Raw genomic sequence first — 21,366 nt, forward strand, 5'->3', positions numbered from 1 at the left:
TACACTGAGGTAGGTCATTGACAGAAGTACTTCTAACAGAGTATTTTCATATTGTAGTATTTGTAACCTACTTTTAGCAAAGGATCTGAGTACTTCTATCACTGGTTTGATAATTTGTTGATTTGAATATGGTGCTTTCCAAAAAGGTTAGAGGCAGGTTTACAAAGTCTAAGAAATCACTTTCTCTGAAAGTGTCCATCTTATGCTAAACATTGAAAATGAACTGATTCTTTTATTTTTTGTGCTTTGAAGAAAGTCAAAATATTTTATGTAGCTACAGTCCCAACACAATGTTTGTTTGATGGAGATAATTTCATGTTAAGTAAAATAGCAGCTTAATAGGACATTTTTGATTCACGTTTATCAGAAGCGTTACGGCTGTGAGATTCGACGTCACATCCGCCCTCTTGGTTTCCCGGAAGTAAACCAAAATAAAACAGATGGGAAAGCGCTTCTCAGTGCAGAAGCCCCGGCTGGTAAACAAAGCTTGAATTTGGGTCCACTAAGTTGTTGTTTTCACTCGGCAGGATGTCTTTCCCCTCCTCATTTAGTACGCAGGTAGCAGCCATCATGGATGTGTTAGCGAAAGCTGCGGTCGCGGAAATAACGAAGCTGATGGAGGACGGGACCGTGGTTCTGCGCCTGGAGATGTGTCGGAAGGACAGTGAGATTCAGGAGCTCAAAAGAAGTTTGAACCTGATGGAGGCTGAACTCTGCAAAGCTCAAGAAGCAGCCATGACCCGAGCTACAGAGGACAAGCAGGAGCAAACAACAGCCGGGAACCAGGTCCCTCCAAAAGGTGAGGAACACGACTAAAGTAGCTCATCTGGGGACTTTGACACCAAACTTCATTTAAAATGTCTTGAATTCAGAATTGGTTTGCTTATACACTGTGTTTCTTATCAAGCAGAACATTACTTGAGATCCTTAAAGATTTTTTATGGTCTCCTGTTAACTTCGGTTTACAGATTATTCGATCATTTCCATATATGTTCGAATTATTTTCTCATTCATTTTTTTTGATTTGAACCATTTGTTCAGAACAGCAGTGCAAATCTCAAAGATATGCACTTTTTTACTATCACAAAACACAAATAAAAGTTCCTGAACTCAGAAAACCGAGGGAATATTCACATTTTATTTGCCTGAAATAATCATATAGCTAAACATAAACATGACTTGATGGCTTATATGCAGATGACTCTCGAATTTATTTCTTGTTTGTTGCAACAGCACAACAAAATTTAGCAAAATACAAACCTCTCTTACATACAGTATTAGAGTTAGGGTTAGGTTAGGGTTTCTCAAAACTTCCCTCGGTTGAACTCAGATAAATCAGAAGGTCCAGTCTCTTCCCTGGAAGACATTGCCCACCGCTTAATTTTGACGACTTGCACATTCACCGTAGTCCTAAAAAATGAGAGCTTCTTCATTTGCAAAGGATTTGCTTTCATTACATCCCAGATAGATTGCTGTAACTTGATGAATTCCTGCCTTAGCAAATACAAGCTATCCAAACTTAATCTGGTCTAGAATGCTGCAGCAAGACAACTCACTAAATTTAATAAAAGAATTTCATCTTGTTATCTGTGCGATTCTTATAATAGATTTTTAGGGTCTGTTGGTGATTCCCCTCTAATTCATGCCAGCTCTGTTTCCTCTTTTAAACCTCTGCTGAAAACACACTTTTTAGAATTGCATTCTCTTAAAGAGTTTTATGGGGTTTTTTAAAAATTTTTTTTATTTTTTGCAATTATGTTCTAACCTTGTCTATTATCATTTCTGTATTTCTTCTTTTATTTATTTGTAAATACAGTTGTCTTTTTTTCAGCTCTATTTCTCTTTTTCATCTCAGTTTAAGATTTTAGGGGCATGAGAACATTAAATTAACCTTAAAAGTAATTCTGAAAGTAGAGCGTTTCTTAGAGTGAGTTTGTGCACTGGAGATATGCTATGTTAAGGAATTAATTGTTAGTGTTCAGATGATGTCTCCTCATGTTCTTTCAGAAATGGACACCTTCCACTTTACGGGGTAAGTAAATAGCCATGGGGTTGTACTGTTCCAGTTAATAATTGTGTTATTGCTCTGGGGACTTTCATTTGCGTTTGGTTTGAAGTCAAATTCATGTGTGCCTTCAATTTTTTTGTTTTAATTGCAGATGAAAAAGATGATCAGCAAACATGCGTAGTGTATCTGGAACCAAAGCCTGCTGATTCACTCTTCGATGGGACAGAAGGGAGTCGTGACATGAGGCCGGCGGTGAAACACGAGCCAGCAGACGAACTTGCAGTCCATGAAACAACAGACGACACTGCAACAGCGGCCGCTAATCTTTGCTTTGAGGCGGGAGAGCAAGACGAGCCCATATGGCCTCCCTCTGCTTGTAGCATGTTTGGGGAAAGCTCTGTTGCGCTGCAGCAGCACATACAAATTTTCCCCTCTCACGCTGAGCAATTTTCTGCTCACAGAAATGCAGAGGGTTCTCCATCGGCAGCAACAGAGGAAATCCCGCAAGATTCCCTAATCAAAGTAGAGGTAGAGATTCAACCGTTGTGCATAGGAAGTACAGCCGCAGAGTCTGCTCATAATGAATCGTTTCGACACGTTTCACTCCCTGCAGTCAGTCGGGACCACCAGTTGCAGCTGTCTGCTTTGCAACGGGCCGGGCCATCACTAGTCGTACCTCATGCACAGAAGTCCGCAGAAGACGCAGAGGATCGCATCGTCAGTAGAAACAACCTGAGAGCAAAAAGGCTAATGAATGTGTGGAGAACAAATCAGAAACTCTTCATCTGCTCGGTGTGCAACAAGGGTTTCCCCCGCTTGTCTCTGCTGGAGGAGCACAAGGCCACCCACCAACCCTTCAAACCTTTTAGGTGCCTCGAGTGTGGGAAGTCTTTCACCCAGAAGACCCGGCTGAAGACGCACCAAAGCGTGCACACCGGAGAGAGGCCATTCAGCTGTAAAATCTGCGGCAAGATGTTTTCGAGGCAGGACAACTGCCTGAGGCACGAGCGGTTCCACAGTGGCCTGAAGCCGTACAGCTGTGTGCACTGTGGTAAAAGCTTCACAGTGCTTGGTAACCTCAAAATACACCAAGAGATTCACCTGCAAGGAAGATAGTGTTCAGACACTGGGTCTCTCAGTGACGCTCTGTAGGACTCCAGAGAATTTGCACAAAACCTTATTTATTTTGCCAGTGTACTCTGACAGTTTGAATGCATTGAATGCAGTCATAAAAATGTCAACCTTGCATTTCATGGGGCAGGACAAGGAGGCTGGCCCTGTCAAACACACGAGTGAGGAAAAATGTGATTGTTACTTTTATGAATTGTTCCAACCTGTGTGCCGCATATGATGGTGGAAATGTGTTTTTCTCACAGTCAGGAATGAGAAAAGCATCTATCCATTCTTTACCATGTATCAGTCTTTTCATAGTGTGGGATTATGTCAACAGTGATTTCTACATTAAGTACATTAGTACAGGAAGACTGCCAAATGAAAATGACAGTTTAAATTTGACTCTCAAATAACTTGGCAGACATCATCAAGACATTTTAATAGGTTGGGTTGTTTGTTTTTATACCTGAACAAGAAGTGAGCAATATGGTGGTTAAAACTCATAATAACATATTTTGTAATTGAGTACTGCAATATTGAGATATAATGTGATACTAAATCTTCAGAAAAAGTCAAATGAGAAACTGTTTATGGGAACGTCTGTTTCGGCAAATCCAGTAAATGAAATACCTCATAAATAAAGACACATCATCACACTGACGCGCAAGTCATATGAAATTCTAACATTGTCATAAAGCAGCTTACTGTTTTGCAACATTGCGCATAATGTTCCCTCCATAGGCCTCTAAGGCAGAACAGCAGCACAAGTAGATATTGTGTTGTATTAAAACTATATGTAAAAAAAAAAAAAAGTTTGGAATCACGAGTCTCAGACACTCACAGAGGCCATGGCATAAATGGTTTGGCAAAAACTCTGATGGATGATAAAGATATATCAGCTCACAGTACATATCCATATGTACTCATATCAGCCAGCCATACCCTCAGAGTGTCCATCTAAAGGACGCTCTCCTTTAGACAGCTTGACAGATATGCAACATTTCTTCTTTTATGAACTGAGTGGGATATCTGAAATAACGTGACCAGTCCAAAACATATAAAGTTTATTTCTCAATGCCATAAAATAAAGTGTTTCCTCTAGTGTTTAGATGAATCCAGTCACTGTGGGCTACAAACTCGGTTTTTAGTCTTGCTCCATCTTACCTTACATGATGATGATAAGTTCCACACAGTGAGGTATACGGAGTTTGATTTCAGGAAAAGAGAGCACGGATATCAGCAGATGTCCTGACTTCAGGTGTAGAAATCAGTGTCAGGAGAGAAAACATTGGGTTAGTTCATCCTAAGGTCAGATTTATCCTACCTTACTGTACCCAGAGGTATTTCAGTGCCTTGTACATTTTTAGGTATCCACCCCATAATTGTTACCTTTGCAATGTTTGTTAGTCTTCATGCCTCAAAAAACAGTTTTCAGGGTGCAGCAGCGATGGGGGTGTGGGGTGTGTACCTATGCAATAATGTGTTTGATTTTATATTTGCACTTAATTCAAATCTATCTGTAGAGATTTGTTTTTTTCTCTTGACAGTTAAGTATGTTAACATTTTTCTTCCCATTTTGCCTTAAAGGTTTCAATGTAAAGTTTTCCCTGTGTGTAAACTTTTTAAACATAAATTACACACACACACACACACACACACCTTTTCTTGCTAGTTTCTTTTTTTATTCAAAATCGTGTACCATACTTATTTATTTGTTTCTATTGTTTATTTTATTTATTTACTATTGTCCTTAATGAATATGGTTTAATGAATTGCATGGCATTTTTTTTTTTGGGGGGGGGGGGGGCTTAATAAAGTATAAAAAATAATGAAGTGAGTTCATGGTTGTCAAGTGTCGGCCACTGTGTTATAATGCGGGGCTTGCCTTTCATACACATACATAAACTTTTCTGAGTTTAAATTAATACTTTCACAACAACATCTGCTGCAGTGGTGGTCATTACTTATTTTCTCTTCAAAAATCAAATATGCCCGGGGTGCCCAGACTTCTACATCCTCTACTCTAAACTTGAATTTAATTAATTTAATTTAATTTAATTATTTTATTTGTTACTGCCGCTTGGATTCTTTTCCTCCATGTTTTATACTGTTGCCAGACGTACATACTTTTTTTTTTTTAAGGCCTAACCTCGGAAGTGCCCCGGGAACATACGTTGCGCCCTTTGTCCCGTTCTTACGGTATTTGTGTCATCACTTCCGTTACCCAGATTATTCTTTGTGGCAATTAGTTGCAGTTTGCTGGAAGCGCCACGCATTAAAAGCGGCGACGACCCCACCGTCCGGCTGCGGCTTGTGCACAGTCAAAGTCTCCAGCAATGAGCTCTGTCGCTTGACCGAGGCGACCGACTCACCGGCCTCGCCCGGGGCGGTTGGTCCACTTTTGTCGCTGTAAAGTTCAGGCTTCCCTGTCACTGGGCTGGTTCATCACAATGGTGGGCAGCGTCGCCCTGCGGGCTCAGATCGCCTCCATCATCGATGCCCTGTCCAAAGCAGCTGTGGCAGAAATCTCCAAAGTTGTGGAGGACGGCATGGTGGTGCTGCGGCTGGAGATGTGCCAGCGCGACACTGAGATCGAGAAGCTGAAGAGCAGCGTCGAGGTCCTGCACAACGAGCTGAGGGCGGCTCAGGACAGAGCGACCCTGCGACCCGGCCACCGCGGGAGAGACGGTGAGAGGGACCAAAACTACTTTAACCTGGGGATGCATCTTAATGAGATGCACTCATATGACACACACAGTGCTGTGCAAAAGTTTTAGGCACAGAGTAAACTGAGGATGCTGTCATAATAATAATAATAATAATAATAATAATAATGATGATGCCATGATGATAACTTCCTTCAAAGTGCAGTAAACAGAAAAACCTTGGCAAATTAATATTAAGTGTGACCACCCTTTGCCTTTAAAATAGAGACTTGTGATCAGTTTTAGTTCCTCATGTGATCCCGGACTGACTCCATGATGAACGGATCAGGGCTCTGTGGGGCCCAGACCATCTGTTGCAGGACTCCTTCTTCTTCTTGTCTCTGAAGATGGGTCTTTATCGCTATGGCTGCAGCAGAATGATTGATCGGACAGACAAGAATCTCAACATCTAAAGTGTTATAAACTTTTGCACAACACTGTAGGAGTTAAATGTTACGACACTAGTGTAGGATATATGACAGCAATGTTTCCTTGGGATGAAAGTGCACAAATCTCTGTTGTCTTGACACCCACCCAACATCTCTGCAAGGCTCTGTCTCTCTGCAAGGTACAGTGTAGAAGAGGATCTGCACACTGAAATTTAATCACAATCGTAAACATTGCTATATGTGGTTGAACAGCAACAGCTTTTATTTGACTCTGAAAGATGTCTGTCAGCCGGCTGTGCATGAATTGTTGGTTACATCAGAGAGTGACGCCCTCATAGCACGATGTTGCTTTACTTCAGTCTGAAAAGAGTCTTTCCCACTAGCACAGCAGTTGGGTCATGTGTCTGGGAAATTGTTAGGAAACAGTTCTGCAATTTGCTCCCAAACCTAGTTTTAGTTGCGCAATTTTAATACATTTATGTAATCATGGATTTTATCATTGTGTGTCCGCAGGTGGTCAGAGCGGCACTGGTGATGAGATGACCCTGGTTGAAAATGTGCACGCTGACAAGGACCACAACAGCCTGTCGTTACCGGAGGTCCAGGTTAAACCTGAACCTGGGGAGCAGGGAAGTGAAGAGGCCAGAGGGCAACCTGATCAGCTGGGAGAAGAGATGGCGCTGTACGAGGGGAACGGTGAGCCGTGGAGGTCGACAACGCAGAACGAGACTGGACGCAACAACTCTGAATATTTAAATTTAGGGCAGAACTCGCAGTCGTGTCTCCCTGAATCTCCCCTGGACACTGGACTGGCTGTGCCCTGCAGCAGCTCCGGGGGGTTTCAGCAGAGCCCACTCAGCCGCGGGCTGCTGGGTTACAGTCAGTACCGCAACTTGTACAACATGGTGCGGAGGAGGACGGTGAAGAGGTTGATGTTTAAGAAGGGCTTTTTCTGTCCATACTGTGGCAAATGTTTTGAGCGTGCCGGGCACCTCGAGAGACACAAAAGGATTCACACCGGTGAGAAACCGTACCGTTGCGAGATATGTGGGAGACGCTTCAACCAGAAATGCAGCCTCAAGGAGCACATGAAGATTCACAGACGATGTAAGTAAAAGATTTTGGATTTTCTTTTGTCAACATCTGCCTGTAGAGTTGCCCCTGAAGCTCATTTCAAGGAAACGCTTAAGACTGTTATACTTGGCAGTTGTCAAGTGTCGGTTTGAATAGATGTACATGCAAAGCAGGGTGTTGCTGCAAAAGAGTCTGTGCACACACGCAATATTCTCTGGATAAATGTCTGAGAAAATGAAGACATTCTTTCTTCCGTTTTCCCGCTGAGGGAGGTCAGGACCTTTGGTTGTGGAGCTGGTGGGGATTTAGTGTCTCCCTCAAGGATTCCTCAGTGGGACAGGATTAGGCTCACAGGGTTGTGGGGCTTTAGATTTGGATGCCCCAGTAAGGGTCCGTGGCTTTATATTTAACTGGAAGAGGTCAAAACTCCAGCAACACTTGCAGTAAACAAACGTTTCGGCTTGTGGCCTTGATCAGGGTCATTACAAAATATATCATGTTTTGTTCTTCTGTTAACTGCAAGTGTTGCTCAAGTTTTGACCCCTATGGACTTTTCCCTTTCTCCATGCACCTTGGAAGTAGGTGAAGTTGTGCCAGAAATCTTACTTTGTTCCTTTATACTAGACAATTGTATGAATTATTTTAGTCTCTCTAAAGACTTTGAATAAAGTTTAAAATATTTTATTGCTTTTTAGAGCAATCGGTGTGGATAAGCAATAAATGTATCTCTTAATTTGAAGGTCCCTCGGATCTCCCTGACAGGTCGGTAGCTAGTTGTATTTCTTCATGTGTTATTTTTATCCACTGTCTTGGAGTCTCAGTCCAGTTCACAGTTGGAAGTCTTTGGCTGTGACATTCCTCTGTGTCACAGTAAGCAGAGAAACAAAACTATGTGGTTTAGCTGAGAGGACAGTAAACTGGGGGGAGATGGTGGCTTAAAAGTGCCCCGCTGACAGCTGGATTTGCCTGGCTGGTTTATAAGAACACCACTCTCTTATAACCTCTCTGTGTCCCGGGACCAGACTTCAACTGGCTGTGTCAGACATCTATTAGGTATTAATAACTGGGGTCACATCTCAGTTCATGTTCATGCAGTGCAACTCTGAAATAAATTACCCCAAAGACCTTCAGGTACTTTACTCTTTACTTCTCAGCAATAAGCAATAGCATAGCAATAAGCTACAATAAGTGAAATCTGTGTCACTGACCAAATAACACACTCCCATGTACACAGGCAGCTTGAACAAAGTACATCTTCACAGGATTTTCCCCAGGAAACTGTTTAGCAGATATGGTAAACCACCCAGATTCTGATGCATCTCTTCCTGGGTCCAGTGTAGTTAGTAGATGACAGTCTGAACCACAATAAATATGGTAAATGGCATTTCCTGTGTGAAATGGCCCCTCTGTTTCCCAAATGTTCATGTTGTGTTTAATAAAAATGCATAACTTTAGAGTTAGCATCAACAGCTGATTATTTACCAGTCTTACCCAGAACTTCAGTCATCATTGCTTTTACAACACAAGAGGTTATAATATGTCCTCTGATCAGCGCTGCTTCTTCAGGGCCGACTGGATGCTTCAGTGACTCGGTATCGGAAAGGGACAAGGCAGGCCGGCTGGACTGGGGCTAGCTGGTTAGTGTGCTAAATTCAGTATGTAAAGAAGTGATAGAAACAGAAGCAACGAAAGAAGGTTGAGACATCTCATGGTGAGTTAAGGTATGGATTTTGATGCTAGACTGGTAGGTAAACAGCTGTTAATGCTAATGTTAGCTATGTAACAATAGCAAAACTTACAAATAGCTCCTTCAAGGTTGTTAATTCAATGGCGAAAAGCTTCTGACTGCTTGATGTAGGTGATGAATTCTCTCTACTTAAACAGGTATTCAGCCCAGACCAGTGGAGATCCGGGTAGGCGAACAGAAGCAAATTCCTGAGGTGAATCCATGCACTGATACACATCGACCTGAGGAAGAAAGACCGATGAAAGCTGAGGATGGTCTACTAAAGAATGAGGACAGGCTCCCAGCACCTGTACAGGTAAAGTCTGAGCCTGCAGAGGAAAATGTAACACAACCACTGTTTCATGGAGGAAATGAGCAGACAAGGGAAGGAGTAGACAACCTTAGTGAGAACTTTACAGCATTTGAGAGAAACAGCCAGCAGTGGATCTCAAGATTACAAGGACAAAACAGCACAGAGATGAGCAGTATAGAATACCTCAGCAGCTCAGCGCAGAATATGACATCCTTCCCTGGGGTGGCTCAGTTACTCCCAGCACCAGCTGAAGCTTCTTGTAGCAACTTCTCCTTTCCAGGGAAACCATATGGGGAGATAAAAAACAGCGTGATCTCCCAAACACCCTATGGATCGTTAGACACGCTTCTGATGTCAAGTGAAGCTGGCTTACATGGCATGGCGGAGGCCTCGCTCAATCACCACCTACAGAGGAGAAGCAGGTCTTTTCAGGTGATCAAACCGAAGAAGTGCTTCGTCTGCTCGTACTGTGGCAAGGTCTTCGAGCGTGCCGGCCATCTTGAGAGACATTTGCGAATTCATACCGGGGAGAAGCCATACGGCTGCCATATCTGCGGGAGGTGCTTCAATCAGAAAAGTAGCCTCAAGGGCCACATGAAGACGCACAGAAACGGTAGGAGACAAATTTATCCCTAGACAAGATATTGACCAGTGATCCAACTAATGAATTATTATTTTCATTATTAATTAACATGTCTTTTATTTTGTTGATTCACGGATCAATCAATAAATTGATAAAGTACCAGAAAGAGTAAAAAAATGCCCATCACACCACATGCCCAAAGCCCAGGCTGACATATTCAAATTGCCTGATTTATCCGAGGAACAGTGCAAAACACAAAAGGTCCCATATTGTATAAAGTAAGACGTCCATGTCTTTTTTTCTGATTATAAAGCAGGTCTAGGTTCTATATTAATACTATGAAAATATCAAAGCCTCAGTCCACAGAGAAATGCACACAGCCTGTATTCAGAAACTGAGCCTCAAAACGAGCCGTCACGACTTCTGGAACTTTGTGATGTCACAACAAAGCAGTCACCACTCTCAGCCATCCCCCCACGGTCCAGTCTTGCAGGATTTGGTTTCTCTTAGTGTTATATCAAAACTCCAAATGAAACACCGGGAAAGTGTAAAATATGGGACCTTTAATTTGCATGTGTTCTCTAAATTTTAGAAACATTTTCTAAATAGCTTGAAATAGAGCTCTGAAAGAGAAAATACTACGTTAACAGTATAATTAAGCCCATTTATAATCGTAAAATATGCATTTTTAACATTCACTAGATTGATGTCTTGCACATAAAGCACCACTGCTGTATATTATTATGTTAACGCTGTTTATTAATTTAATTCTGTTTCCATTCTTTCTGAAAAGGGGAGAACACAGATGTGCTGGAGGCACATCACCTGATGCTCACAATTCCTAATAATCCACTGCTGGAGAACCTGGCAGAGCCCAGGACCGGACTGGCAGCTTTTGAGGAACAGTTACCGGGAGGTGAGGTAGTTGGTGAGAAAACAGTAATGGTTAAGGTGGAGCCAAATGGGGAGGATTTTCAGACCCTAAGTCAGGCAGGGCCTGATAGTGGCAGCGGAGCACCAGACCAAAGTCAGCTGTGGACAACCGGGCTAGAGAACAGCAGTGACGCCACAGAGCAAAATGTCTGTGTACTTTTACACAATGTCAAGTATCACCTCAGTCCTGCCGCTGGAACGGCCAATGAGCAGCAGGGATATACGCCACCAATCAAGGATCTGCCTTTTCTAGATGACAAAGAAGAGAAAGAAATGATGCACAGCAATCAGTATTCAGTTATGGGAATGCAATCAAGAAGCTCTGATGTGACTCTCACATCTGAGCTACAAGATCAACATATACAAGAGGTGACTGTCAATGATTACAACACAGTGAGTGGCAAGACTCTGGAGGGAACTGCGTTTGAATTTAACATGACCTCCTCGAACAACCACGAGGACAACTGTGGCAGGGACGCCACCAGACAAAATTGCTTCATATGCTCAAGTTGTGGGCAAAGCTTTGACAGCTTCAATTTATTTCAGCAGCACCAGTGTAGAAATATCACTGCGCAATCTTTCAGCTGATCAGATGAGCATCCTGAAATTGCACCTTACAGTACACGTGGAACAAAATAAGTTGTAATGCGCACAAGACGGAGAAATACATGATTCTCCACCAGACTACATCCTGTTCAGTTGTTACGCATGGCAAAGTGCACTAGTTAATTTTCTCACGGTCGACAAATCAACGAGACAAATAAACACTTGACATAGACCCGTCCCAGAAATCCCAAAGGTTAAAGCTGGAGAACAAAAAGCATTCGATTTGCAGTTCTGATAAGTAAAGACAAAAAAGGTTTGTTTTGCTTCTGTCACATTTCAAGTACTTTGCACAAAATGTTTTTCTGCTACTTTGACCTTCTCCATCATTCTGACTTATTAAAAAAAAAAAACATGACTTTTTTTAGATTGAGCATCGTTGGCATGGACAGTGAACACAACTGCACTTTACTTGCTTTGTGTTTGCTGACACTGGGCTTTTGAGTGCCTTTGACACTTAATTTAACTAATTAGTATAAAGAGAAACCAAATGAATTCAAGTGTTGTTTTAAGGGGCGCTTGAAGCCGTCCCTTTCTCTGGTTTCTACAGCCAGAACTGATCAAGCTCTGGAAAATATATCTTGTTTTTGCTGACTGCATTGTACTGACCTGCACCTTTTTATGTGTATTCACATCAGTATACTGTTTCTTAAAATATGTAATAATACTACTACTACTTCTCCTATTGAGTGCAGTGCAGTGAGGGCATTCAGAGTTAAACTTTGTCGTCGAAGTTATTAAACGTCTGTGTTAAAAATATTCATAGATATTGAAACAGACTGACAGAAGCGTCCTCATTTTAAGTCAAACCAAATAAACCCTGTTCAATGTACTGTATACCTCAAATGACCATTTCCTTCAAAGCTGCATGTAAGTATGTCAGGTTAATATTAGCACAAGATTCTGTTGGTTTGTTCTTTCAAAAGGCACATATAAAGCAAATGCTGCGATTTTTGGGTCAGGCCAAGATTTCCCAGCATCCAAAAAAAGATGTTCAGTGTTTTTCTTAGAGAAAGGCAAGGGACTACAAGTTAATGCTAAATCATATAAAGCAAATGTGTGCATTATGCATAACTAAAGAAACATGAAATACCTCAGTGATATACATAGTGATGAAGAATTTGGAGAAGTCAAGGAATTTGAAGCTTCTCTTTGGTTATGTCGTTGCCTCTGACTGATATTTATTTTGTGGGATATATTTTTGTAAATGGTGCCATTAGTCAATGACAACTATCAGATCAAACGAACTACACACACACTGTTAATTGTTGAAAGACTGTAACATGAAGAGCCATTCATCCGGCTGAGTAAAGGGTCCCGGGTGAACGGTGCAGGTTTTAATGGTTCGTAGCAGGTGGTTGGACTTGAGGAGGTCATTAAAATAGTTCGACAAAACTAACACTCAAGCCAATCCTGCAGAAAGAGCACCTGTCCAAGGTTGACAGGGTGACACAAAACCCTTTATAGCACAGTGTGTAGAGTGCCTGTATTTTTCACATGGGAATAAAATCCCCAACCCTGCCACTGCAGTGTTATTGCCTTTCAAAATGTCACAAAGTAAGATTCCTGTTTGTTTTTTTTTTTATTATTCTTCCATAATTTATAGTGTTTTCAGTTAGCTTAAATTCACTGGTTTTCTTCACAAGATCCCTCATCGGTAATTGTACCTAATTGTAGCATGATTCACAGGTATCACCTGATCTCTACAGTGATTTGTTTATCACATTATACAGGATGATAAATTACGTTTGAAAAGATAAATATAATGAAAAACTATAGCATTTTGCATTTTCAAATAAATTCAAATCTAAGTTAATCAAATTGTGGCGTGTGGCACTGGTTATTTTTAGTACTGATCGGCCTAAATAAGTGGTTGTTGAATGTTAAATCTTTCCTGCACTACCTCCACTTTTTAAAACTTCTCACATTGCTTTCTTTTGCTCTAGGGTTTCTACATTCATGGAAAAGTTATAAAAAACGCTTGAAATTTGAGCTGAACTGATGGTCCCTGGAGGAGATGAGGGGCTTTAGCCACTACAGTGCTAACTGGTCAGTTTGTAGTTTGTATTTATTAGTTTCATTGTGGATTAATGTACCAGTTATTTTCACAGATTATTTATTTAGTCTATACAATATCAAAAAATTGTCAAAAATTAAGGTTGCAGAATGGTGGTCTTCAGATGAAGTAAAAACCTGAAAATCCCACTTTTGGAGTCAGTGTTTAATCTGAGCTACTGTGAAAACATGGTGGTGTAACATGGACCCGCTCCCCATGTAGATGGGTCATTTCTAAGATGATGAAAACACCATTCTTAGTTTCAGGTGAATATACATGTATGGAAACATAATTATGAATTATGAATATTATATTCTACACAGTGGTCCTTTAAAGTTATGTCTCCAGAAGTTTTGTGTGCAGTGATGTACGACAAAGAAAAGCAGCAAATCTTCTCATCTGAGAGGCTGAAATCTGGAAAAACATCAAATTCTTGTCACAATTTTGATAAGAATTCACATTATTACTGAAACGATTAATTGATTCGATCAAAATAGTTGCCAATATTCCTGGTGATCAACTAATCAATTAATTGACTAATTAGTTAAGTTCTAATCTTATAGAGGCTTTGCACTGGTTACAGAGATCAATAGGGAAATTTAAGAAATGAAGAGAAACATGTTTCTCATTGTGTTTACTTGGCCTGATCTTAGCCTGCCAGACAGTGGCCGGAGCTCATTTTACACTAAGTATGAAGCTCTTTCATCTCTTTCTGAGCTCTTGCCTGACAGAAAGTAAAGGTAAGTGAGTTTTGGTTTTACCTGAAACCGCCATTAACGTCAGACTCCTGTCTTCCTTGTTGGTTTTAATTTCACTGCGTTTCTACTCGTGTATTTACGGTAGATCACTCCGCCACACGGAAGAAAGGTTCCTGCTAGCCTTAGCTAGAAACACACAGGGATGTAATAATTTCTAGTGCGTCGGTTCTTTTCGCAATTAAAAAAAAAATCACTGCGCGGAAGGACCTTTTTATTGCACATTTTCCTCTCGTTTTACTTCATATAAAGTAACATGGCGACGTGTATCCCCTTCCAAACGCAGTTATCCTCAATAATGGAGGTCCTGGTGAAGGCAGCAGTGGGGGAGATATCCAAACTAGTCGATGACAAATGTGCGTTCTTGCATCTTGAAATATCCCGAAAGCAGAGCGAGATTGAGATGCTGAAAAGGAAATTGCTGATGATGGAGAACAAAAATGCGCAGCTGCAGCGTGGGTTCGGTAAGAAGCGCGACTGCCTCATCAGTGTTCACAATTAACGACTTCATGAATGTACCATGCATGTGAATGTGGAAGTATCACAAAACAAAACAGTCATTTTTATAAATCAGCAGCACCGTGGGAATGCTTTACATCATACGTAACTTAATGTGCATTGTTCATTCTTTGCAAATATTAATTATCACTTCGGTGTGCCTCTCTTACATTTGTTGTTTTCATTTTCTGCATCCAGAAAACTACATGGACCGAGGAACTGATGTGGGGAGTAATTGTCCACACTCCACAGGAGATATTAAGGTCTGTGTCGTTTTCATGACTCCAAACACTTTGATTTATGTCAGTAATATTACACAATAACCTATGTGCAGATGTATCTGCATCAAGTCTGCATGATAAGATGACAGAAGCAGGCGACTGCCCCAGACCCCAGGGGTCCTCAAGAGACCCAGATCCACTGGAGCAATTGGTTTGTGGTCATTTACAACTGTTTGGGATTATGTGATTAAGTACAACTAAGGATTATGGACGCAATATCATCTGATTTAATAAGGTGGCCCCTGCTGTATTCATTAAAAAAATAAGGTGGGCAAGATATACATCCAACCCCAGCTGGGTACAAGCACAGGACAAAAAACAGTGTCAAAAAGAGGAGAGGCGGTCTACACGCTGAAATTTAAAAGCTCCCAAAAAGTTGGTTGATGCAACTTTTTGATTTTGCTGGAAATTTGCTTGTTGAAGACCTGGTGTTGCAAATCTTAGTCCGAGGTCTTCATTATTGCAGCGGATGACACCCTATACCCCAGAATAGCCGTCTGATTTTTGCCCACCTCGTAATGCTGCTGGTCTGAACGTGATTATAATGAATGAAACTGCTCTCCATGTTTTTATATTAACACTGGATCAAAGAACTAATGGTGTCACTCATAGCCACAAATCCACAGAGAGTTATCCCCCCACTCTGCAGTTCCTCTGAGCGCTATACTGCACTTCAGTGTCTTTCCCGTTAATTGTTTTGGTTTTACTTAAGGAACTTAACAGTTTTGGCTCAGTTTCATCAGTCTCATCATTTCCAGCAGCAGCTTCTTCTTCTTCAAAAACTGAAAAACCAACGGCACACTATTTCCCCAACCAAACAGCAAACAATGCTATTGACTAGTTGGTGAACACAGTGGAGCCAGAGAACCAGATATTTCCCTCAGGGGTTGTTGAGAACAAAGTACAGTGAATATTGGACTGAGATTCATCAGGTGGAAAGAATCATAAATATAAATGCTGATCGTTTTACATGTCTGCTCAGTGTGTAAATAGGGAACTTTATGTCAATATTGTGTTTACAGTTTACAGTGGCCATAAAATCAAATATTACAGATTAGAAGTTGAATCCATCCTGTCTCAATCTAGTTTCCAGAGATTGAAGATGCCACTGTGTCCTTCACAATAAAAGAAGAAAGTCCAGATGAACCACTGTGGATCAGTGATGCTACTGGACCCATTGGTGAGTTTTAATAAAAGGGGATTTTGTGCAAGAATTACATTTTAAAAAGTCACCACTTTTTAGTTGAAATTAACTAATTAATTAACCCGCCCCCCCACCTTTTACCTGTAGGTTCTGCTGTGCAGTACCAGAATCCAGGTAATGCTCGGGAAAGTCAGCAGCTGGAAGAGAACCATCAGTTAAACCACTCAGAGGTCGCCAGGCTAAAAACATCAGAGTTTGGTGACTTGTATAACTCTGGTCAGCACACAGGGGACATCAGCAGCCTTCATTTCACTGTCAAGACGGAGAAGGAGGAGGAGCGATCAGGCCTTGGTCAGGATGGATGCCAGCACAGCACCGGGAAGCAGACTCAACTTGCTGCTGACTTTTCCATGGATGAAAGAGAGAATCAACTCTGGTCGTCCATAATTGAAGGTAACGACATTGACGCTGGGTTTCCTGACTTTTCCAGTGTGGTTGAGGAGTATTCCAACACATTCCCGGACCATGCAGACACGCATGTGGTTTCTAATGTAAGCAAGTCCACTAGCGTTCAGCAGTCGTCCTCTCAGAGACCGTGTAATGGGATCTACAACAGTGAGTATCAGAAGGATGTTCCACAGTTGTCCAACTTCCAAAGCAGACCCCAGGGTGCTCTCTCACAGCCAGATGGGCAAAAAGAACAGATGTACTCGCCGCACGTTGCCCATCTGAGGCAGCCAGATGAACACCCCGAGAGGGAAGCTGCGGCCGGAGAGAGACCGGCCGTAACTCACTCGCACAACACTTTCACACCGAGCAGCTACCACACTCACACCTCCCACAAACCTTTCTCTGGCGCGGCACGAGGCTACGTTTGCTCGCAGTGCGGAAAGGCGTTCGGCCGTCTGCACCAGTTCAAGCTGCACCAGCAGAGCCACAAGAGGAAGCGAGCGTTCTGGTGCACGGTGTGCGGGAAGAGCTTCCAGTGTTCGTCCCACCTCAGCATTCACCACCGGACGCACACGGGCGAGAAGCCGTACGGCTGCGGGCAGTGCGGGAAGAGGTTCACGCAGCAGAGCAGCCTGAGGGTCCACCAGCGCACCCACAGCGGGGAGCGGCCCTACAGCTGCTCGCAGTGCGGGAAAACCTTCATCCTGATGCACCATTTGAAACGGCACAGAATAATCCACACGTACAGCTGAGGTGCAGACGTGCGAGGCTGTGTGGCTCAGGTGAAGGGACATAAATGACCCTTGAAACCCTTGGTTGGGATTTGTACCTTCGTGGACTTTCTATATTAATGCATATTTTACTATGCAAAATCCATCTGGATGGATTTCAAGATGTTTGCTTCTTCTTTTTTTTTTTAATACTTGTTTTATACTTGTAAAAATGTGAAATTGAGTTGCACCAAACAGAATTCAAACATGTCAGCAAAGCTAGAAACCAAAAAAAAAAAAAAAAAACAAGATCTTAAATGTAGAGCCACTAAAAAAAAGATTTCCTCTTACAGTTGTCTACATGCTGTTTTTCACTCATATTACACAGTTTGTTTTAGCTTCTCCTGTAGAAATGAGCCTTATTTCATCTCAATCCTGAAGAACTGTAGAAGCACAAAAGTCTCATTGTTCCCATGAAGTTTCTCCTTCACAGTCACAAGTGGGTTTTTCCGTTTAGTGGCACTGAAGCAGCTCTCAGGTTTATGCTTTGATATCAACAATAGTTAAAACAAAAAAACCTGAATTTTTCATGAAAATTCCCCCAAAGTCAGTTGCTCTTATGATTCATATTAAAGCGTCAGCTTGATTTTATTTTGACTGTTTGTGACTCTTAATTCATAAATTGCAGATGTTTGAGGATGTGTCATTCTCACAAGTGTTTCTAGTTTTGGACGTCACAGTTTGGTCGTACTTTTTTCTGTTCCTCAAACCACTTGTCAGGCTTTATTTCTGGGTTCATCATCATTCACATTAGTTTAATTTAAATGTGTGGACCTCAAAATTAGGGCTACAAATTATTTTATAAAAAGAAAAATGTGAAAAATACCCAGAGCCGTGTTTTACTGACCAGCAGCAAAAAAAAAAAAAAAAAATTACAATGAAATGAAACAGGAAGAGTAAAATTCTCACTTTGAAGAAGCTGAATCCAGTAAATTATTTGCACCTTTGCTCGATAAAGGACAATTAATTTACTATCAACTGATTCACTATTTCACCACTCAAGCTGTAGTTCTGTCGCTCCGGTAGGCACCAGAGGGCAGTGTAACTTCTCCTTTAACTCATCACAGTGCTTAGAGGGAACTGTGCTGCTGCATGAACAGGAGCTTCACACTCTGAGGTTCCTATTTCCTGCAAAGAAAAAAAAATCATAACAACCTGACTGAACTTTAGTGGTTGGACAGTCTTAGGCAGCAGCATGTCATCATACTGTCCTGTTGCTCTACTCTGCCTGTTGCCTTCTGCTCAGTTTGTGATGGTTTTGCGTCTTTTTTCAGTCGCCGGTCTCTCTGGCATAATCGGCCTCGCGTTGCTGCAGAATCCCTGTAAGCGTGATGTGCAAAGGCTGTAGAAACATTAAGATGAGAAATAACTTGCTTCCTGTTTCTCCAGACCACAGCGTTCATACGTGTCACCTCTGTCAGCTGGGTTTGGTTCATGTGGACATACTATCCATGCATTTCATACAGGAAAGTGTTGTTGGTCTTCTCTGGCTCATTTGTTATCAGGTTGGCATTTTAGGGTTTTTTTTTTTCCATTGAGCATGCAATTCAGTAATATAACTAAAGGTCAGCATGGGTTTAGTTTGGTGTTGAAAGGGTTATACAGGTAGTACAGTACAGTATAAACACTGCTCTGGAACAGTGTGTCCTCTGGTTGTAGTCAGTGCCAGAGACGCTTCCTTTTTCATAGACATTGTCTGAATGAGCAGCCGTCATATTTGCCGTATCTTTTGTGAGCTTTTGAGCTTCACATGCACATGCACTATTTTAAAGATGGTAGAGGAGACATTAAAAAGTTAATGTTCCACTGAGGGGAGCCACTCATTCCACTTATATTAGGATTATTGAAATAAAAATAAATTATACAGATGTAATAAGACTAACATAGATATGCTGCAGTGACATTTTTTTTTCACAGTTTGAAATCAGCCTCATCTTTACTTATATACCATGATTTTATTTTGAAAAGCTAGTTTGAAGCAGATGCAAGACAAACAGATCAGTGCCTTTGGCTTTATTGTCTCAAGAAGAACAGGACTTAACCATCTTAAACAAGCAACTGTAAATACCTACACTACACTCACCTCAGGTTAAACATAATTTGCATTGCATGAAGCAAAGACATTACCCTAAGTACATTTAGGAGTGTAAAGATCTGTGTGTGCCTGTAGCCATAAATCTAACCTGCAGAACCAGAAGAGGGACCCATCGATACCTGATCAATACATCCGAACAGGGTGTGCAGCCTCCACTAACAGTGTATCAGTGCATTTTGTCCAGACACCTGTACCTGATCATTTAATGCTGGCAAACAGACAGCTCAGAAAATTCCCACAACCTTGTATGGCCATAACCAGTGGGGCCTGAGCGTCATGGAAAATGTTTTTTTTTTTTTTTCTTGTTGGAGGAGGAGGAGGAAGAGGAGGAAGGGGACAAGTGGCAGTGGATATATTTAGGGTAAGGGAGTGGGAGCAGTCAGAGTGTAGACTGGAGAGAGTGAGAGAAAAGTAGAAAAAGGAGAGCTGCTGATAAGGTGGAGGACAAACTGACTGTGAAAATGTCAACCATCACCTCTTTCCCTGGGGAACAGCAGCTGCGCTACAATGATTTATGTGTTGCATTCCTACGCTGGGACGCTTACACTTAATTTGCGGGTTGTGTTTTATTGGCCAGGTCTGCCTTCAGACGCTGATAGGAAACAGATGGTAGTCATATAATTTGCATTTCTGGCCCATTTTGTAGTTTTTATGCATATTTTTGCTTTGCCTGTTGATAAATCGCCAAATATTAAACATAATGTTTGATTAATACAGTTTATTGCTAAAAGTATGACTACCGTCTACTTGCTTGGTCCAGGCCCCTAACGTTCAATTAATGGCAAGCTTACTACTACAGCATTACAGTTTTTTAAAAATTATTATTATATGCACTTTTAAATTTAAATAAAAAAAATAGACAGGACAACATGCTTCCAACTTTGTGGCAGCAGATTAATGTCCATGGTTTTGGAATGAGTCTTTTTTTAGTCAACATAGTGACATGAGAGGTTCCTGTTACCGACCTTTATGGCAGATTCACACCAGTTTATTTTACTTTGGGCCCCAGAAACCAACCAGTGCTCCTCTGCTGCCACAGGACATGCACACTGTGATTTATGACGGAGATCAGTTCCTCTCCTGTTCATTTTAACACATTTCACTGATCCATACAAACGCCACACCTGCAACCCAGCAAGCGACACGAGAGTGAAATGTGATGATGGAACTATTTGTATCCCCAGATTTGCAGTGAGGCAGATAATCTGGGGTAATTTAATTAACATATATATTTAAAAATATATACCATTCAAGCACAATAACAAATTATATCAGAAAGGTAATAGTTAGATTTGACGCACCTCAATATGATAAAAAAAATAAAATAAAAATCCCCTTGTTTTAGTGGTACATATGGAGAAACAAATGTGCAATATATATATATATATATATATATATATATATATATATATATATATATATAAATAAAATATAGTATGATTTGAGGGTGGATCTCCACTGGCTACCAATCCAACCTACCAACTGATAGGAAATCTCAGTCTGGACTGTTGCTGTCTGTGGTTCCTGATGGTGGAACAAGCTACTGAATGCTATCAGAGCAGGCGTGTCTCTCTCTTCCTTCAATTATCTCTTGAAGACTCATCTCTTCTGCGAGCACCTCCTCTCCTAACACCTTTGACAAGATCCTAACATGCACTTCTTCACCTGATCTCTTTGCGGTTATCAGATAAATGTTGTCCTTGGTGCTGACACCAAGGTTTCCTCCCACACTGAAGCTTTAGTGATGTCCCTCGCTTTTATGAAAGCGTCTGCTGAATAAATGTACAAAGACTGTGACTGGTGGCCCTCTGCAGGGGAAAGGTCTGATACATCCCTCCAACGAAGAAACAGCAGATGAGCACACAAAGAC

At 41.4% G+C, this 21,366-nt stretch overlaps 1 protein-coding gene across 1 annotated transcript; it reads left to right on the forward strand.

Moving 5' to 3' along the window:
• The first annotated feature begins 405 nt into the window (after positions 1-405).
• On the forward strand, positions 406-17,992 carry LOC139629634 (zinc finger protein Xfin-like). The gene is made up of 12 exons (XM_071492378.1): positions 406-799; positions 2,160-3,123; positions 4,529-4,581; positions 5,474-5,809; positions 6,729-7,322; positions 9,174-9,941; positions 10,705-11,427; positions 14,235-14,247; positions 14,511-14,722; positions 14,955-15,019; positions 16,124-16,217; positions 16,329-17,992. The coding sequence occupies exons 1-12, from the start codon at positions 529-531 to the stop codon at positions 17,381-17,383; spliced, it is 5,148 nt and encodes a 1,715-aa protein (XP_071348479.1). The 5' UTR covers positions 406-528; the 3' UTR covers positions 17,384-17,992.
• The last annotated feature ends 3,374 nt before the right edge of the window (positions 17,993-21,366 follow it).

Source organism: Trachinotus anak, unplaced genomic scaffold (genome assembly GCF_046630095.1).
Source record: "Trachinotus anak isolate AG129_WGS33_773 ecotype Australia unplaced genomic scaffold, CSIRO_AGI_Tana_v1 ptg000012l, whole genome shotgun sequence".
Lineage (NCBI taxonomy): Eukaryota > Metazoa > Chordata > Actinopteri > Carangiformes > Carangidae > Trachinotus > Trachinotus anak.

Excerpts from the sequence above, each read along its gene's own strand:
- LOC139629634 (XM_071492378.1), top strand. The coding sequence starts at position 529 with ATGTCTTTCCCCTCCTCATTTAGTACGCAGGTAGCAGCCATCATGGAT. Across the intron at positions 800-2,159 it reads GAACCAGGTCCCTCCAAAAG|ATGAAAAAGATGATCAGCAA; the intron begins GTGAGGAACACG and ends TTTTAATTGCAG. Across the intron at positions 16,218-16,328 it reads TGATGCTACTGGACCCATTG|GTTCTGCTGTGCAGTACCAG; the intron begins GTGAGTTTTAAT and ends TTTTACCTGTAG.